General features: G+C 34.6%; 1 protein-coding gene across 35 annotated transcripts in view; it reads left to right on the forward strand.

The window, feature by feature from the left end:
- The window catches only part of SOX6 (SRY-box transcription factor 6), a 784,476-nt gene that overhangs the window by 641,077 nt on the left and 123,098 nt on the right, over window positions 1-20,301 (forward strand). For 23 of the 35 annotated variants that reach the window (XM_050759333.1, XM_050759335.1, XM_050759331.1 and 20 more), the window contains 3 exons: window positions 421-544; window positions 14,726-14,805; window positions 16,303-16,425. In XM_050759333.1, the coding sequence (XP_050615290.1) occupies window positions 421-544; window positions 14,726-14,805; window positions 16,303-16,425 (327 nt within the window). The remainder of the gene's footprint in view (window positions 1-420; window positions 545-14,725; window positions 14,806-16,302; window positions 16,426-20,301) is intronic. The other 12 variants (XM_050759356.1, XM_050759348.1, XM_050759355.1 and 9 more) reach the window with 3 other exon arrangements.

Raw genomic sequence — 20,301 nt, forward strand, 5'->3', positions numbered from 1 at the left:
TTTCTGACCATGGATACTAAATACTGTTTTTGAAAGAAAGCACAGAATGCAAAGCAGGTGAAAGGGCAAAACCTCTCAACATTGTACAGTACTAGAAAAGAGGCAAACTTATTTCTTCTAGTTCTTTGTTTAAAAGAAAAAATAAAAGGGAAAAAAGTCAAGAGAAAGGAAAACCATTAACCACAGTTTGGTGGAAGCAGCGACGAGGCAAATTCACAATGAAGTTACGTCTTCGGTGTGCTATTAGCATCTCAGAAAAGAGATTTGGTGGATTTTTACTGAATTTTCTCAGATTGCAGATTTGGAATGAGGTTAGAGGTGGGTGGCTGTGTGGGTACCAGCACACCACCAGGAGTGAAAAACAAATTCTTCTTGGCATACATTTGCTCCCTGTCTGATCATAGGCTCTCTTCTGTTTAGCAGGTTCAGGGTCACATGCCTCCGCTCATGATCCCAATTTTTCCACATGACCAGCGGACCCTGGCAGCAGCTGCTGCTGCCCAACAGGGATTCCTCTTCCCCCCTGGAATAACATACAAACCAGGTAAGTAGAGAGGGATTTAACATTCTTTTGGAAATGCTCAGATCTGCATGTTTTTGCTTAGTACTCCAACAAACACAGGAGCATGTGAGGGAACTATGAATAAAAATATCATAAAAGCTTATTTTAAAGTAAAATTAGAATTGGGAAGAGCGGGCATTGTAATAAACTAATTGGTTGCTAAAAACTTTTACTTTCTCTTCTTCCACTTGAATTTGTCTTGAATTCACAGGTAAGATACTACTTTCCCTGGGGACTACAATGTTTTTGTCAGCTCTCTCTCATACTTTTGCTGTGAATAATTGTTTTTTGGTTAAAGATCCTTTTCTCCTTGTGAGAACTGTTATACTCTGGGAAAGTGATCACATACAGTATAAAATGTTATTGTTTGTTGTCAGACTTCTCTTAGAAAAATAGTTAAAACTAGACTGATTTAATTAGCTTACCACTAATAGGTAAAATTGTTTTTGATTTTCATCTAAATAATGAAGTATTCAGTATTTTTTCATTCATTTTTAAACCTCAAAAAACAGGTCATGTAACCTTGCAGTGAAATATGTTTTAAGATGATTTAGCAAATGTTATGATTTTTCTTTTTTCCTCTGAGTTTACTGGACTCCTGGGGAATTCAATTAGGTTCATAATGGTTTGAAGCTTCTTTCAGAACCTCCTTGTAAACAGGGCTTTAAATGTTTAAAGATATGTTGCCAAAGGAATCCAATGTAAGAAGATAGTCAAGTAAATAAAAGTCAACCTTAATTTCATTTGTGCATTCTTTGTAAGTGACCTCAGCTCAGAAGTAGTGACCTTGTTATACTCATTAATAATTTCTGTGTCAAGTTCTTTTTAACATATTAACCTGATTATATTAACCATCAAATCTGAGTACAACAAATCTGCGTGCAGCAGTTTCTTTGTGTATATGTTTTATAAAGTGAACAAAGGCATTTTAATATGCTTAAAGCAATAATAAAATATAAATCACTTTACTAAAATTCTGGAGAACCGAGCTTACTAAATAGCATAAAAACAAGCCTAGTGCATTTTAGCATCTGTTTTAATTGCTTGTTGCCATTGATTACTCTTTTGTATTTGATAGAGAACTTCCTTCTTTGTAAGAAAAGGTAGGATGTCTGTGGCAAAACACGAATGATTCAAGGAGTAGAGATGTTAATGAGATTGGCGAGTTTAAGGGCTGTCTGAAAATTCCTCACATATAAATGAATCAAACTCATTACCCAAAGGTTTTTGGATACCTGAGAGAAAATTATGTCATTCAAATTGTTAAAAATTCATTTTTCTGGAGCATGATTTTTAGAACAAGTTATACTTACCTATGAAATTGGCATATTTTTTTTCAGAGAATTTTTTTTTTCAGTGCAGTGGTTCAGTCTTCCTGTGATCTCTGTAAGTCATTCTAAACTACTTCTTCATTTCGACTTCCTTTGGAAGTAAACCAAGTTTACTGTTCTATTCTGAATTTGAGTTTGACACTCCTGTACCAGTCCCAGAAATATTTTAAATGAACTATATGTGGAAATTCTCTATTTGACTTCAGTGTTTTCAAAGTTAAATTTATGCACATTTCAAAATCAGGTATCCATCTTATTTTCTGTTAGACGTAGACATCTTGTAACTATATTACTTGCCTAATTTTGTTGAAACAATACTGCCACTTTTCATGGAGGAAGATATTGTTATATATATAGTAATTTTAGACCATTTTTCAAAAGTCTTCTCAAACAGCATTAATGGGATTATAATATGTAACTGAGAAAAACAGAAATTGTGACAATATTGTGCAGAAATTAGTTACTTCCATTGAACAAAGGACAGCTTAGAGTTAGTGTCCTGGGATAACAAAGCCGTATTTGATTATGTTGGTTAAACTCTGTTGGATAAGGCAGGACAATGGGTTTGGAGATGTAGGAAGAGTTTTAATTACAAGGAAGGTGGGTAAAAAAAAGTGTTTACTTTCGTGTGACTCCTAAATTATGTCAGACAATTTAATTAATCAGAACTCTAATTCTTTCAGTATTTTGGCTAACCTAGGCTTTATTACATATGAAAAATATGTAAAATTGATTAAAATTATATGTTCTTATGCTATTAGTAGAGAAATTGCATCCTCAGGAGACTTAATCTATGCAGTGTTTTTATCGTTCACATGAATTAGGTGAAGAGACTCCTATTGGACTGGAAACTGGACAAGTACAATACAACTTATTTTTGCCCCAAACTGAGCTATGGTAACTTCACTTGAAATGTATATGAGGGCTGGGCGTGATGGCGCATGCCTGTAATCCCAGCACTTTGGGAGGCTGAGAGGTGCGAGGATCACTCGAGCCCAGGAGTTCAAGACCAGCCTGGACAACATAGTGAGCCCTTGTCTCTAAAAAGATTAAAAAGTTAGTGAAGAATGGTGGTGTGCACCTGTAGTCCTAGCTACTCAGGAGGCTGATGTGGGAAGATTGCTTGAGCCCGGTAGGTTGAGGCAGCAGTGAGCCATGATTCTGCCACAGCACTCCAGTCTTAGCGGCAGAGTAAGACCCTATCTCAAAATAAAATAAAATAAAAGAAAAAGAAAAATGTATGTGAGACAACAATGACTAAAGTTTTGAAAGAAAATATTGAATTGGTGGCATAAATTTATATTCTGGTTCCCTAAACAACAGGATGAACAAGTGCTACCTTGGTCTTTATAAATTAAAAAAAATAAATTTCCTTTTTTTTCCCCTTTCCATTTTCCCGTATCTGAAATGATTTCATGGTATTTCTGCCTTCAGCTGACTGAATAATTGTCTTGATTTCTAGAGAGCAAAGACTACCTTGGGGGGACGTTCACTGTTTGTTAAAGTTGACTGTTTCTGAATCCATGTGAAGACAGTGTAAGCAAATATATTTAGGGTTATAGGCCTTCACTCCCCACCCCATGATTTGAAATGTACCTATGGGCATTTCAGAGTCCCAGCATGTAGTAAACACTAGGCAAGCTCTCCCACCTCAGTGGGTTGCTGAGGGGGCATGTTGCCCACAGGGATTCTTCAGCTCCAGGACTGCATCTTTCAGATTGTTCTCTCTAGAAATAGCTTTATTGAGTTTTAATCCCTATTTTTTTTTTTTTTTTTTTTTTTTTTTTTTTTAGTATTTTACAGGTTCTATAATTAGAGACACATTTCTTGATAGGAACTCATCATCAGAGCCCAGAACATAAACCACAGACTTTTGGTTGCTTTGCTCTTTCACATTGCGATACAGAGAGGTGCAGCAATCAAGAGTAAGAGATACGTTTGAGCACAAATGTTGGAGAAAATTAAAAGATAAAGCCTCTTTCACAGTTGCTGATGTGTATATCAGATCAAGATCAGCTTGCCTGAAAAGCAGAAATGATTAGTAGCCCCCTTCATACTTCAGACTTGACTTAGCTGACCCATTGCTTTATGTAGTTGGAATTTTTTATATGATTGCTGCTAGAAAGCACCCTTTAAGTTTCCTAAGAGGTCCTAGGAACAGGATGTCTGCCTGCTCCTGGGTCTTCCATTTACTCACTAGTTATAATATGATAATATATGATAATAATAACAGCTAAAGCTTACTGATTGGTTACTGTGCCAAATACTATGCTAAATATTTCACATCAATTATTTTGTTTCATCCTTACTTGAACATGTAATTTAATCTTGCTGAACCTCAAATTTTTGTCATCTAAGAAATGTGTCATGATTTGTTCACTACTCAATGTGGATGTGAAAATTAAATTTGGTAAAATATATAAAAGTTCTCTGAAAATTATAAAGCACTAAGATTGGGAGTAAAGTCTGATGGTGAAACTGAGTAAATTTAGCCCGTTAAACTACATCCTTATCCTTTGGAAATGCAGTCTAAAAGCTGAGTGTTAGACTGAGTCATAGTATCCCTCTGCTCAACGACCAAAAACAATTTTACAAGTATACCTAATACTTCTTTTTTATTGCAGTAAAATATATGTAATATAATATTTATTATTTTAGCCATTTGTAAGTATATAACTCAGTGGCATTAATATATTTTCAATATCATATAACCAACACCACAATCCATACCCAAAACTTTTTCATCATACCCAACAAAAATGCTGTAGCCATTAAATAACTCTCTCTATCCCTCTACCCTTAGTCTCTGGTAATCTCTATTCTATTATCTTTCTCTGTGAATTTCCCTATTGTAGGTACTTCATATAATTGGAATAATACAATATTTATCTATCTATATCTGGCTTATTTCGGTAAGCATAGCATTTCAAGGTCCATCCATATTGTAGCATATGTTAAAATATAATTTTATTGCTGAATAATATTCCATTGTGTATATATACCATATTTTGTTTATCTGTTCATCTGTTGATAGGCACTTAGTTTGTTTCTACCTTTTGGCTATTATGAATAATACTTCTATGAACATGGTTATAGAAATGTTTGTTAGAGTCCCCGCTTTCAGTCCTTTCGGATATATACCTGTGAGTTGAATTAATGGATCACATGAAGTTCTATGGCTACTGTTTTCCACAGTAGCCATGCCATTTTATATTCCCACCAGAAATGTAAGGGGATTCCAATGTCTTCACATTCTTGCTAACACTTGTTATTTTCAATTAAATTTTTTTATTATTATCCCAGTAGGTGTGAAGTGGTATCTCATTGCGGTTTTGATTTACATTTGCTTAATGATTGATGATGCTGATCATCTTTTCATGTGCTTATTGGCCATTTGGATATCTCCTGTGGAAAACTGTCTATTTAAGTAGTTTGCCCATTTTTGAGTTGGGATTTTTGTTGTTGTTGAGTTTCAGTTCTTTGTGTACTGTGGATATTAATACCTTATCAGATACATGATTTGCAAATATTTTCTCCCATTCTGTAATTTGTCTTTTGGCATTCTTAATAGTATCTTTAATACACTAAAGTTCTTAATTTTGATAGAGTCCAATTTATCCATTTTTCCCATTGGTGCCTGTGGTTTTGATGTTATATCAATGAAATCATTGCCAAATTCAATGTCATAAAGATTTATCACTATGTTTTCTTCCAAGGGTTTTATTTTTTTAGCTTCTAAGTTTATGTCTTTGATCCATATCTTTGATCCATTTGAGTTGACTTTTGTATATTGTGTAAGGTGGAACCTTTTTCTGTTGTTTTACATCTTTTGCACGTGGATGTCCAATTTTCCCCACACCATTTGTTGATAAGACTATCCCTTCCCCCGTTCAATGGTTTTTGCACCTTTGTCAAAAATCAATTGACTATATATGTAAAGGTTTTAATTTTGAGCTTTCTATTATATTTCATTGGTAGATATATATATACACACACAGATATATATGCATATCTCTTTCTCTCTCTCTCCTTATGCCAGTACCATCCTGTTTTAATTGCTGTAGCTTTGTGGTAAAATATGAACTGTGAGCTTTCCAACTTTCTTCTTCTTTTTCAAGATTGTTTTAGTTATTAGGACCTCTTGTAATTCCATATTAATTTGTGAATTGGCTTTTCCATTTCTGTGAAATAAGTTGTTGTAATTTTGATAGGGATTGCTTTGAATCTGCAGGTTGCTTTGGGTAGTATTGCCATCTTAACAGTGTTAAATCTTCCTACCCATGAGCACAGATGCTTTTCCATTTATTTATGTCATCTTTAATTTCTTTCAAAAATGTTTTATAGTTTTCAATGTACAAATCTTTCACCTCCTTGGTTAGATTTATCCATAAGTGTTTAGTTCTTTTTAATACTTTTGTAAATGAAATTGTTTTCTTAATTTTCTTTTGGGTTGTTTGTTGCTGATGTTTGGAAACACAGCTGATATTTGTGTGTTAAGCTTATACTCTGCAACTTTGCTGAATTTATTAACTCTGGTAGCTTTCTCAGGGATTCTTTGGGATTTTCTATATATAGGATTGTGTCATTTGCAAATACAAATAGTTTTACCTCTCCCTTACCAATTTGGATACATTTTATTTCTTTTTCTTGTCTAATAGCAGTGGCTAGCACTTCCACTAAAGGTTGAATAGCAGCAGTGAAAGTGAGCATTATTGTCTTGTTCTGGATCTTAAGGGGAAAGCTTTCAGTCTTTTACCCTTGAATATGATGTTAGTTGTGGATGTTTGTTTGTTTGTTTGTTTAACAAGCAGGGTCTAGCTCTGTTGTCCAGGCTGGAATTAAGAGGTATGATCATAGTTCACTGAGGCTTTGAACTCCTGGGTTCAAGCAATCTTTCTACCTCAGCCTCCCAAGTAGCTGGGACTATAGGCATGTGCCACCACACTTGGCCAGCTGTAGGCTTTTTATAAATAGGTTTCATCATGCCAAGGTCTTTTTCCTCTATTACTAGTTTTCTAAGAATTTTTATGATGGAATATTAGATTTTTGTCAGATGCCTATTCTGTGTCAATTGAGATGATCATGTTGGTTTTTTTCCCCTTTGTTCTGTTAATGTAATGCTTGACACTGATTTGATCCCTTGCATTCTTGGGATAAATTCCACTTTGCCTTGGTAAGTAATTCTTTTAATATGCCATTGGATTTGTTTTGCTAATACTTTGTTGAGGATTTTTATATCTATATTTATATGGGATAGTGGACTGTAACTTTCTTTTCCTGTGATATCCTTATCTGGTTTTGGTATCAAGATAATGTTAGCCTTAAATAATGAATTAGAAGTGTTCCTTCCTCTTCATTTTTTTTTTGTAAGAGTTTGATAAGGATTGGTATTAATTTTTCTTTAAACATTTGGCAGAATCCATTGGTAAAGCCATCTAGGTCAGGGCATTTCCTCATTGAGCGGTCTTTGATTATTGATTCACTGTCTGTACTTGTTATAGGTCTGTTGAGGTTTCCTATTGCTTCTTGAGTTGGGTAATTTGCATGTTTTAAGGAATTTGTCCATTTCTTCTAGGTGTTGAATTGGTTAATGTATAATTGTTATGACTGTGTAATTATTCAGGGCTTCTTTTTAATTTCTTTGTTTTAGTTAGCATTTATTGAGCATCATTTATTTTCCAAGATACTCCCCAACCTGTGCATGTGTGTGTGTGTAATCTCATTTAATTTTCATAACAACTCTTAGATATAAGTGGTAACAAATGGTATCATCTCTGTTTTATTAAAAGAAAATAAGAAATTGATACTCAAAAAAGCTAACTTTTCCAAGAGTTCCACATCTAGAAATAGTGGAGATAGAATTCAGACTGAAGTTCTCTGATATGATACTTCATACTCTTGGGGCCTTTGTCTCAAGAAAATCTGATCTTAAGAAAATCTGATCTTTTGTGGTGAATAAAATTTGTTTTTTACATGTGGTGCTATGCAAACGAAATCTTGTAAAGCCACTCATTTCTGTCTCTTCCAGAGTATTTCAAAGCAGAGATATGAACTGCTATTGTAATACTTGATTATTTAAATATAGATCTACTTAGAATCAAAGCATTACTGAGGTTCTTCAGAAAAGCACCCTAATTTTTAAATCAGAGTGTTGGGGTCCAGGAAGAAAATGTGTTCAGCTGTGTAAGCTAACCTAGTTTTTTAAAGGTCAATAATTTTAACTGTGTTCTCCTCTGTACATGGAGGCTATATCACTGATGAGCTGTCATGAAGGCATGAACTTTGAAGGTTTATTTATTTTATTTTTTATTTTTATTGTGTTATTTTTATTTTTTTTCATTTTTAAAATTTCAATAGTGGTGATTTCTGAGATTTTGGTGCACCCATCACCCAAGCAGTGTACACTGTACCCAATGTGTAGTCTGTTATACCTCGCCATCCCCCAGCCTTTCCCCCAATCCCCAAAGTTCAATGTATCATTCTTATGCCTTTGCATTCCTCATTGCTTAACTTTCACATGTGAGTGAGAATACGATGTTTGGTTTTCCATTTCTGAGTTACTACACTTAGAATAATAGTCTCCAATTCCATCCAGGTTTCTGTGAATGCCGTTATTTCATTCCCTTTTATGGCTGAGTACTATTCCATGGTGTGTGTGTGTGTATATATAGATATATATGTATATATATATTCCATGGTGTGTGTGTGTGTGTGTGTGTGTATATATATAAAAAATATCCATGTGTTAATTGATGAGCATTTGGGCTGCTTCCATATTTTTGCAATTGTAAAAATTTTGCTGCTATAAGCATGCATGTGCAAGTATCTTTTTCATGTAATGACTTCTTTTCCTCTGGGTAGATACCTAGTAGTGGGATTGCTGGATCAAACAGTAGGTCTACTTTTAGTTCTTTAAGGACTCTTCACTGTCTTTTTCATAGTGTTTGTACTAGTTTACATTCCCACCAACAGTGTAAAAGTGTTCCCTTTTCACCACATCCATGCCAATATCATTATTTATTGATTTTTTTTTTTAGTATGACCATTCTTGTAGGAGTGAGGTGGTATTGCATTGTGGTTTTGATTTGCACTTCCCTGACAATTAGTGATGCTGAGCGTTTTTTAAAGTATGATCATTGGCCATTTGTTTATCTTCCTTTGAGAATTGTCTATTCATGTCCTTAACCCACTTTTTAATGGGATTTTTTTTTGTTTTTGTTTTGTTTTGTTGTTTTTTTGTTTGTTTGTTTTTGCTGATTTGTTTGAGTTCTTTGTAGATTCTGGATATTAGTTCTTTGTTGGATATGTAGATTGTGAAGATTCTCTCCCACTCTGTCGGTTGTCTGTTAACTCTGCTGATTATTTCTTTTGTTATGCAGAAGCTTTTTAGTTTAATGAAGTCGCATCTATTTATCTTTGCTTTTGTTGCATTTGCTTTTGGGTTCTTGGTCATGAATTCTTTGCCTACGTCAATGTCTAGAAGGGTTTTTTCCAATGTTATCTTCTAGAATCTTTATGATTTCAGGTCTTATATTTAAGTATTTGATCCATCTTGAGCTGAATTTTTTATAAGGTGAGAGATGGGGATCCAGATTCATTCTTTTACATATGGCTTGCCAATTATCCCAGCATCATTTGTTGAATTGGGTGTCTTTCCCCATTTTATGTTTTTGTCTGCTTTGTTGAAGATCAGTTGGCTGTAAGTATTTGGCTTTATTTCTGGGTTCTCTATTCTGTTCCGTTGGTCTTTGTGCTTATTTTCACACCAGTACCATGCTGTTTTGGTGACCATGGCCTTATAGTATAGTTTGCAGTCAAGTAATGTGATGCCTCCAGATTTGTTCTTTTTGCTTAGTCTGTCTTTGGCTATGCAGGCTCGTTTTGGCTTCATATATATTTTAGGATTCTTTTTACTAGTTCTTTGAAGAATGATGGTGGTATTTTTATGGGAACCACATTGAATTTGTAGATTGCTTTTGGCAGTATAGTCATTTTTAAAATATTGATCCTACCCAACCATAAGCATGGAAAGTTTCCATTTGTTTATATCATCTATGATTTCTTTCAGCAGTGTTTTGTAGTTTTCCTTGTAGAGTTCTTTCACATCTTTGGTTAGGTATATTCCTAAGTATTTTATTTTATTTTATTGCAGCTATTGTGAAAGGGGTTGAATTCTTGATTTGATTCTCAGCTTGGTCACTATTGGTGTATAGCAGAGCTACTAAGTTGTGTACATTAATTTTGTATCCTGAAACTTTGCTGAATTCATTTACCAGTTATAGGAGCTTTTTGGATGAGTCTTTAGGATTTCCTAGGTATACAATCATATCATGAGCAAACAGCGACACTTTGACTTCCTCTTTACCGATTTGGAGCCCCTATTTTCTTTCTGTTGTCTGATTGCTCTTCCTAGGACTTCCAGTACTATGTTGAATGGAAGTGGTTAAAGTGGGCATCCTTGTCCTGTTCCAGTTCTTAGGGAGAATGCTTTCAACTCTTCCTCATTCACTATAATGTTTGCTGTGGGTTTGTTGTAGATGGCTTTTATTACTTTAAGGTATGTCCTTTCTATGCTAATTTTGCTAAGGGTTTTAATCACCAAGGGATGTTGGGATTTTGTTAAATGCTTTTTCTGCATCTGTTGAGATGATCATGTGAGTTTTGTTTTTAATTCTGTTTATGTGGTGTATCATGTGTATTGATTTACATATGTTAAGCCATCCCTGCATCCCTAGTATGAAACTGAAGATTTTTAAAATCGATTTTATGTAATGGGGATGAATTTACATGAGTTCATTCACACTCACTCATTTAATTGCCATTGTGACAAATTCCACAGATTTTCAGATGATTGGTTAAGGGTTTGGATGCAACTGTGAAATAAGTGAAAAAAGTAAGGTTGAGCCTTGATTCTTAGCTTTCTTAAAGGTAGAAAAGACACTGCAGATGATCTTAGAAGAAATTCTGAGGTCAAGACTCTTTTCATCATTGATCTATTCTTTGATGAGTACAGAAGGAGAAATTTAGCAAGAGAAATAACAACATAGTGATCTCAGCAATATATATTATAATCCTTGCTAATTTTTTCATTTGTCCTCAGGACAAATTGAAACTTTTGTTTTATTTTTAGAATTCTAAATGTGTCACCTATTACCTGCTAACATTTACTGCAGTGTGGTTTCGCATAAAGACAAATTCAGATTTATGGCATTCCCTCGGAGTATAGAGGAATTGTAATATTTTGCTATACCAAATGCATGCATCCAGGCAAGATCTATGCTAAGTGGTATGTTCAAGTTTGCAACAGTGGTTGTGATTCAAATGTGTTCATATTATAACAAGAATGGCTATAGCTCATAAAGGTGGGCTCTACAGTTGTTTGGCAATTTATTATCATTTATGTTGCTAGCACATAATAATTTTTGAGTTAGTTAGGGATGTGTAACATATTTTTCTTCTGTTTTGGAGGCTGGGAAATGAGGTATGAGACTGAATTCCTACTTTGGGGCAGTTATTGAAGAATCTTTTGAGTCCTGTCTTCTAGTTCTGTTTTTTTTTTTTGTTTCTTTTATTGTTGTTTTTTTATGTTTTTGTTTTTGTTTTTCCTCTCTCTACTCCTTCCAAACTTTCTAAATCATTTCTTCAATGTGTTAATGTCTGAAGTTACTATCTCAGGATACTGCAACTATCCAAGTCCTTTGTCTTTCTGAAGAATGAAAGTAAATTGACAGACTTTTACTCATGGGATTTTTGGCTATTTTTAAAAGGTAGACTTTATATCTGAATTATTCAAATTAAAAGTATTCTTGCAGGAGGTAGCCTGAATCTAATGGGTTGTAGGTTCTTAGTACAAACACCCCTTCTCCTGCCATTAAGTTTTACTAATTTTCTGCTTCATGTCAGTTTCTATGAAAATTTAAGAATTTATTTTCTCTCATTTAGGGACTCTTGCTGTTTTGATTCCAAAGGAATGCTGCCTATTCTGACAAGTGAAACTAATGTTAAGCAAATTTTCCATAAGTTTTAAATCCTACTTTGTCTTTGTTCTGTACTCTTAAGATAAAAGCCATCAGTTGAAATATTTACAAAGCTGGAAAACTGGATTTACAGAATGGACATTATTTTTCAAATTGGTTTTTGAAAGTTGTCTTCTTACACTAGAGGTAGCAAGGGCCAGATTACAGTAGGACATAAAGCCAACCAGTTTCAACAAGCTTCCCCTTCCATGTACAAATTTTAAAAGAATGGGTCCTCATGAAAGCATTTCAAATCCAGAGACAAATTTGAAAAAAATTGCTACAACATGTTGACTGATTCCTTGCCAAGTCAGGCGCTGAGAACTTTTTCTTGATTGACTTACACAGAGAATTAGAGCCGCATAGGGGAAACGTGTAACTTTGTTATTAAAAAAACTAAACTTTACAATACCCTTAAATCCCTCTCCCTCTTAAATTTTTCTTTTCTACTTGTAATCCCCCTCTTCTTCTGCCTCATCTTTTACCCCTCCTGCCTTTTCCTTGTTCTCTTTTTTCTAATCATTCTGTTATATACTCTGTTGCTCTAATGTATTCATTTTTACTTTTAATGTTGAAACAATGATATGTTATGGAGAAATAGCTTTCTAAAGATTATATTCAGATATACAGATTCAAAGAAGGATAAAAGTTAAAAATGTTTTTAAAATATGCCTGTCAGCAGTGGAAAGAAAGCTGTTTGTAGCCAGCAGGTGAGCTGGAAAGTACTATAGGGTGTGGTAGAGATAGTAATAAATTAACTGGCAAGCCAAAAACTGTAAAAAAAAAAAAAAAAAAAAAAAAAAAAAGCTATTTCATAGCATAGAAGCATGACAGCTATGAAAAAAGGTGTGCCCCAGGGAATTCTTTTAGAGTTTGATTTTTTTTTAATATGTTTGACATGAAAAATGTTTTAGTACAAATAAAGCAACTGGTATTAAACTTACAGGGAGGGTGGTTGTGGTTTAGAGTTAGTATGAATAATGCATGATATTTAAAGAAAGAACGGCTCTAAAATGTTCCAGGAGGCAGTCCATGTCAATGGTTAGAATGGTGATTTTTTTCCCCTATTTTTGAAGCATCATTAATTCAGCATCGTTTTGTGATTTTTTAAAACTTGTATCTACCAAAGAATTACTATTTGACTTAGATTAGGATATTCTTCCCTCAGATAATTTAGTTTAAATATCAAGAAGATCAGTAGAATTATTTAAGCATAAAGTGACAGTCATTTACTATAAAAAATAATTTGGCCTAGTTATCTTTCTTAAAAAGCCCATATAGTACTGCAAACCAAAATCAACCTCATGGAAGGAGAAAAACAAGATCAGATATTTTGAACATTACTCCGTAGGAGACCAGCACAATATAATGTTAGTGAATGCATTGTAGCAGCGCTCCATATGCAATCAGAAGCCAATTGTTACTGGACTGTGTACAAGCACACACTGTGCTCAATGGTCTGATGAGGTATTATGGATATGATGCAAAGAGACTGTGTAGATTAGAAGCTAACAATTTGTTAAAAGTGAAAGCAACTTAACATTTACATTGGGCCAGCTGAGTAGCATTTCATATGGCAAGCAGGATGAGTTCCCAGGAACCAGAGTCACCAGGAAAGCTCCAGGTGTTAGTGTCCATACCCCCTACCCCCAAAAAAAGTTTTCTTGCTTTCCAGTTGACTACCTTTACTGAGATTCTTTCTAGTCTGTCTATTCATTATTACATTCAGCTTTCAGTGTGGAAAGTTCATGCAAAACAGCATGATTATTATAAATGTCAAAAATGTGTGGAGGAACAGGCTATTAAAATATAGCCTAGAGATAGTACATAACACTGACTTTAAATAAGTAGCTGAAGCCAAAGTGATACTCCATTAAATCACTGATATTGTGAAATTTATCCACACATACTAATTTTTATTTCAGTTACCACCATCATGATATGTTCCTCCTTACTTTATTTTAGCTCTTCAGGTTACTGCACACAGTTCTTAGGTCACAGAAGGTACTTCCATGTCCCTTTTTAGGAATGATCTGGAGTTAGAAACACATTAAGATATGGCATTCATCTTTGCTGAACCATACTCAATCTTTACCAGGCGTTTAGTACAGATATTCCATGTAAAATGTGTGGTTATTTAATCAAAGCATCATCAAAATATGTCTGATAAGTGCTTAGTATGCATGATTCTTTACTGGGATCCACCAGTTCAGTACCAGAGGTTAATCCAGACAAACATGGTTTCTACGCTTAGGGGGATACCAGACATTTCACAGAATACTGGAAGATAAGATTAGCTGTCCTCTTGGTCCTATCATATTGAAGAGGTTGTGTTTTTTAATTTTTAAACTTTTTTAATAAATAAAGTTTAGAATTATGAGCAGTCAATAGCTCAGAGCCCTTTTTGGACTCTAATACTCTGCCTTGCCTACCAAGCCAAAACTTTTTGTTGTTCTAATATAAAAGCCTCAATGCTTTCCCAGTGTATTGAGTGTCAGCCTGGCTTTAAGATATTTTTTTTACTCTTAAAAAATGATGTATTACAAGATTCGTAATGGAGTGAACATGCTTGAATTGCACATTTAATTTTTTTAACATCACATTCATGTTTTGCCAGTTTGCCTACCAGCTATCTGTTAACAAAAAGTTCCAAGGCAGCATTGCAAGTCTGTGCCCAACTAAGCCTTTTGTTTCTGCAGATGTTTGGGCTTAGAGCAATGTTGTAAAGCTCAGGCAATCCAAGGACCATGTTTGTACTTGTCTGCCGCAATTCCCTGTGCATTGTCTAAACCTGTATGCATTGTTCTTTCCGACAGGTGATAACTACCCCGTACAGTTCATTCCATCAACAATGGCAGCTGCTGCTGCTTCTGGACTCAGCCCTTTACAGCTCCAGGTAAGTGCCAGAAGAAAAAAATGTGGGATATGAGCCAGTACTTTAGTGGAAAACTGCTAACCAGCTGTATGCTAAATAATGACCTGAATGTTAAATAATTTTTTAAGCATAGCCCAGAAGGATTAACACCTTATGTGCTTACCATAATGCAAATAGAAGAGAAAACTGCCAGTTTCAATATTTTTAAAGGAAAAAAATCACATTATGACTTAATACTATGTATTCTCTATCAGATGAGTGAATAGTTTTACAATTTCAATGGCTAGTTGTTACTGCATACACGTTAGGTTTTTCCTTGTCAGTTTTTCATCTGTGTCTCCACTTATGTCCAGATTAGCTTTTACATATAAAAATTGAAACAAAAAATGATGTTGGATATTTTCTCCTTCTTGTAGCTCATAAAATAAGGGATTGTTATTCTCAAATTACATGATAATTATTTTGTAAATTGTGAATGCATTGCTCCTTAATATGTGTATCCTCATCCTTTCTAGGGTCAAAAGTCAGGGCATGGTGTCTTATAAATTTTGCATTGGTGTTTCTTATTTATAAAGCTAAACTTGGGGGGAAAGTGTTTTGGAAACTGATTGAAAAATCATTTACACCTTATCTTCTTCACAGTAAAGTGAGTTTGGAATAGGAATAGGTGGTCATTATACCCTTCTACTACTACCACTTGAATGGGAGGTTGACTTGGAATATGAATGTTTATTTGTATTAATAAAAACAAAAAGCTGAGATCATTAAAATGAGTCAAACATTCAGTATATGGATATTTAGAGAATATAAGATAATCAACAACTTGATTTCAATATAGTAGAAAGTTTTATTAAAGATAGTTTTCATTTGTAAAATATACTGTAATTATTTTTGAGTTTTCTAAATAATCTACAAAATAGCATCTGGTGAAGCATTTTTATTTTCGTGTTGCTAATCTCTATGTGACTTGAACATAAAAAGTGTACAACTATTGTCCCATGGAAAAACATCATTTTGAATGTTTCCAATTGGATCTGCAAATAAAGAATTTTTGCAACACTTTCAGAAATTTTGTCATGAGTCATGATCCAGGAAGTCATAAAGATGTAACCCATTAAGGGCTGTGTAGCAGAGCTAGAAATTTTGCCTAAGAGTAGCAGCAACCTCACCTCTCTTGCAAACCTTCACCTTTCACACTACTAATACTGAAACCTACTATAGTTGGTGCAAGTCTAAAAAGAACCCTCACTATTATAAACCTAATTTATTTCTTCTTTTCCTATAGCTGTGCTATTGAGTATCTTCTTGAGTCAGAGGCAGAAACAAGAAATCAGTGCCACTGTTTGATACTATAACCAAATTTCTGTAAAAAAAAGAAACTGAGTCTTAAACTTTCTACTTTCTATTTTTTGATGTGGTCAATACCCTGGATTTAGAAACATGTATTCTGTTTCATGAGTTCTGACAGTATGTTTTGTCTTTTTTTTTTTTTTTTTTTCTGAATATGCTACTAAACAGAAGGGTCATGTCTCCCACCCACAAATTAACCCAAGGCTAAAGGGCCTAAGTGACCGTTTTGGCAGGAATTTGGACACCTTTGAACATGGTGGTGGCCACTCTTACAACCACAAACAGATTGAGGTATGAATGCTTCCATTGGTGCTTCGTTGGGCTGGGGACTGGATTGTTCAGTCATACTCTAGGCTTTTTTTTAAAAAAAAAAAATGTGGCAAACACTCAACCTAAACACTAAACTTAATCTTTCCCTTTTTCTCATTCCTAAGGAGGCTCTTGTTTTGCTCGTTTTCTTTCAGAGAATAAAGCAAATCCCAAAGCAATGCCCCTGAATTAAGGTTGTTCTTTGCCATATCTATTCAGGCAAAAGCTTTACATTTTAAGTGTCTTCAAAACCATCTTTCTCTCCTCACTCTTTTATCTTTTCTTATGTATAGCGTTGTATAGTATTTTTTAAAAATACTTAAACATTAAAAAATTATTTGACCGTAGAATAACTCTATAAATTTGATCAAATGTAATTCTGCTTGTATAGATAAAACAGCTGAGGTTTGGAGAGGTCAAGTTATTTAACCAAGGCTATAAAATATTCATTGAGTCAAGGTTATTGCCCAGGATTTCTAATTCTACATACTCCGTTTTCTCAGAATGAAGTAGGGGTGGGTGCCTGGGCCTGGATGGTTGCTTTTTCCCAGACAAACTTCTGCAGTATTCTTTTCACATTTCACCTTCCAGTAGAGTCCTTTGTTGTTTTGTTGGGATATTCTTACCACTTGAGAGAAGATGGCTTATGAAAACCAAGACCTTTTCTTCTACAGGAACCCAGTCCTCCTCTCTTCAATTTCATGCTTAATTCCCTTTTCTGCATCACTGGGGTCCCTCACTGGGACTATCATATTGGAGAATTTCCAGCTACCTGTTGAATTTTTAAAAAGTGGATACAGTTTACCTCAAACTGAAACACACTTTAATTCTCTGGGTTAGATATAATAGAAAATTTTATATTCTAACCTAGGATGGGAAACTCAATCCAAAAATGAAAATAATTGCATCTAGCAAGATGTACATTTAGATTTTGATGGCCCTGCTGGTCTGTATAACTCAAACACTATGTAGTCAATAAAAGGTCCCTTTGACATTACCTTTTCTGCTGCTTGTGAATTTACCTTTTTGAAAAATGATAGGGAATGATTACTCCTAAGAAGAAGGAAGAGACAAGACCAAAGACCCCCTTGGAAGTAGCCTAAGGTAGAATTCCAGAGCTTGTTAACTGCCTCCCTCTTTTCTTTTGCTTTGACATAAGAGGTAGACAGGGGTTTCCACTCAGATATAATTAGACACAGACTATCAGAGTATCTCCTGTCTTCTATATAGACAAAAGAAATTTCTAAGGCTGTCTTTTGGCTGTAGAGTGAGTACCACATTTCTAGGCATTCTGACAATCTACTATGCCTAGGAGAGCTAAAAAGAGATGACTGGACATTAGGAACAAGTTTATATGTGTGATGACAATTAGCAAGCTTATCTGCTTAGGACAGTGATCTTGAGAAGCTTTTAAATGCTGGAAGAATGAGAAATCAGGTAGCCTTGGCTCAAACTGAAGACTTCCTGTCCTGCTGGACTTTTCTGTTTCCTCTCCTGGTGGACTTTTCTTTCTCTCCTGTTGGACTTTCCTGTTGGACTTTTTTGTTGGATTTTCTGTTGAGGTGTTGTGTTCTATCGCATCAATCTTCCCTTAGCCAGGTTTCTACCCAGTCTTTTCTTTTGCTTAATTTTTCACTTAGATCGGCTTCTTTCCCACCCCCCACTCCCAACCCCCACACCATCACCGATCCCTGATGTATCAAATCTGGCTTCTGTTGGGTTTCTGGAAACCATGATGTCATACATATGAGTGCCAGAGCTGTGTAGTACCCTAGTGATGCTGATCTAGAAGCACAACATATGTCACGTGTCTGTCACTTTAATTAGGCTAAACAAGGAAACTATTAATTCAAGAGCCTTCATAGCTTTGCAGTTTAAATTTGGATGCTTTGATAGTTTCCTCAGTTTTTATTTACTCTTGCTGTGTTCTATTGCCTCCTATTTTTGCAGCTTTTTCCTGCATGTCAGGAAACCTTTGATCTATTTGCTTATGTGGACACTGGTTAGAAAAGATTAACCTTGTTTAAAAGGCAGGTTTCCCAAACTTTCCTAGTATGAGTGTAGCATGTTTATTGGGACTTCCGTGAATAGCATAGTAGACACCCATATCTAAGCTGCTAGATAGTAACATTTTAAATCTTGAGCAAGGGTAGAGGGATATTTTAATAATATATCGGTTTATTGCTATTAAAATCTGCTTTCTTTTCTAGCTAGGGTCTTCTCCCCTCCTTTGACAAGCTAAAATGTCACAGTTCTGTCAACAAACATGATCATGATAAAGTATTGCTACTTAGAAAACATTACAACAATATTAACTGGTTTTATTTCTAAACAGAGATTCTTAGGAGGAAAAGCTTTTAACACATATACACCCCCACCCCACTGCATGCGTTACTCAGAACTGGTGCTCTCTACTTCATGTTACAGTTAATTTGTCCTTCAAAGGTTGTCATTTCTAAAATTAATTAGGCTGGGTAAATCTTAACAACATTTGGTATATATTAAGTATACCCTGAAATTGTGTTACCAAGTAGAGACAAGTTATTTAAAATGGAAAGACTCTCCTTATATTAGCATATGCCATTACTTTCTTTCTTTAAAATAAGGAAGATTCCGTAAAGATCATTTTTTAAAATACTACTGTGCTGTTCTAAGGCTTGGTTTTCTCTGCCTCAGGGGCACAATATTAGGAGAAAGAAGGCCAAAGAGTGCTATTTTTTAGTTGAACAGTTCAGCAGATGCAAGCATGAATACTCATATATCTGAAGGTTGAGGGGTTTGAACCATTAATTGTGATAATGTATTTAACCCTGGGAACAATCAGAAACTGCAACTCTAAGGTTACAATGCTTTTGACCTTTAGAGAACAGAGGGCACTTGCTACAGTAAACAATATATTATGTTGCTGCTTATTCCAATTCTCTCACCCATATAAATTTCAGGACCAGTTGCCATTTGCTTTCTTCAGCTATGTTAGAATTGGTCCTTAAGTAAGTCAAAAAGAATGTTAGGGAAAGGGAACCAGTATAATGAGGCAGTCATGTAAATTTAGCCTTTAAATAGCAATGATGTTACATTGTTTCTGAAGAATTATTGTCGTGGGAACTAAGCTCTGGATGACTTTTTTTTTTTAAATGAAAAAGGGGCTTCAGTGTATTTATTCATTTATATGGTTACTTTCAATATGATAGATCCTTAATTTTGTTTCATTTTGTTTTGTTTTTAATGGGGAGTAGTGTTGCCTCATAGTTGTAGCTTACATTAAACAAAATCTGGTACCATATGCAAAGTGATCCACCTGCCTCATGCCTTCTTATTAAATGATGCATGCTTCTCTTTAGCAAATACAGCAGTTAAATATCACACAGCTTAAGAATTTCTAATTAAAATATCTCCATGTGTCAGCGTATTGGTAATGTATTATTTTAATCCATTTATTTTGTTTATGAAACAGTGACATATGTTTAGATTGTGAAATATATGAGCCTTAAAAATCACTTTATTGAAGAAAATTAATTCCTACAATACTGTCTCGGTAATGTGTTCACTCACCCAGTCAGTCACTGGCGGCACTGCCAGTCTTAATGTTGGGTAGACATCAAGACTTACCAGTTACATCCACATGACAGTCTTGGAAAGAAGCATCTCAGTTCTTTTTCTTAGCATCAGATAATAGGGTTATTCTTTTCTTACTGTTTTTTTCTTATTAATTACTTACTAAACACTTTTCTTGCCTTTTTAAAAAAAATACAATGAAGGATGGGGCTGAGTATATGTATAAGGGATTGTGAAAGACCAATCAAAATTAAAACAAGCTAGTTACCTTTTCAAAGTTATAGACATAGTAATTTGTTTGTC

This window comes from Macaca thibetana, chromosome 14 (genome assembly GCF_024542745.1).
Source record: "Macaca thibetana thibetana isolate TM-01 chromosome 14, ASM2454274v1, whole genome shotgun sequence".
Lineage (NCBI taxonomy): Eukaryota > Metazoa > Chordata > Mammalia > Primates > Cercopithecidae > Macaca > Macaca thibetana.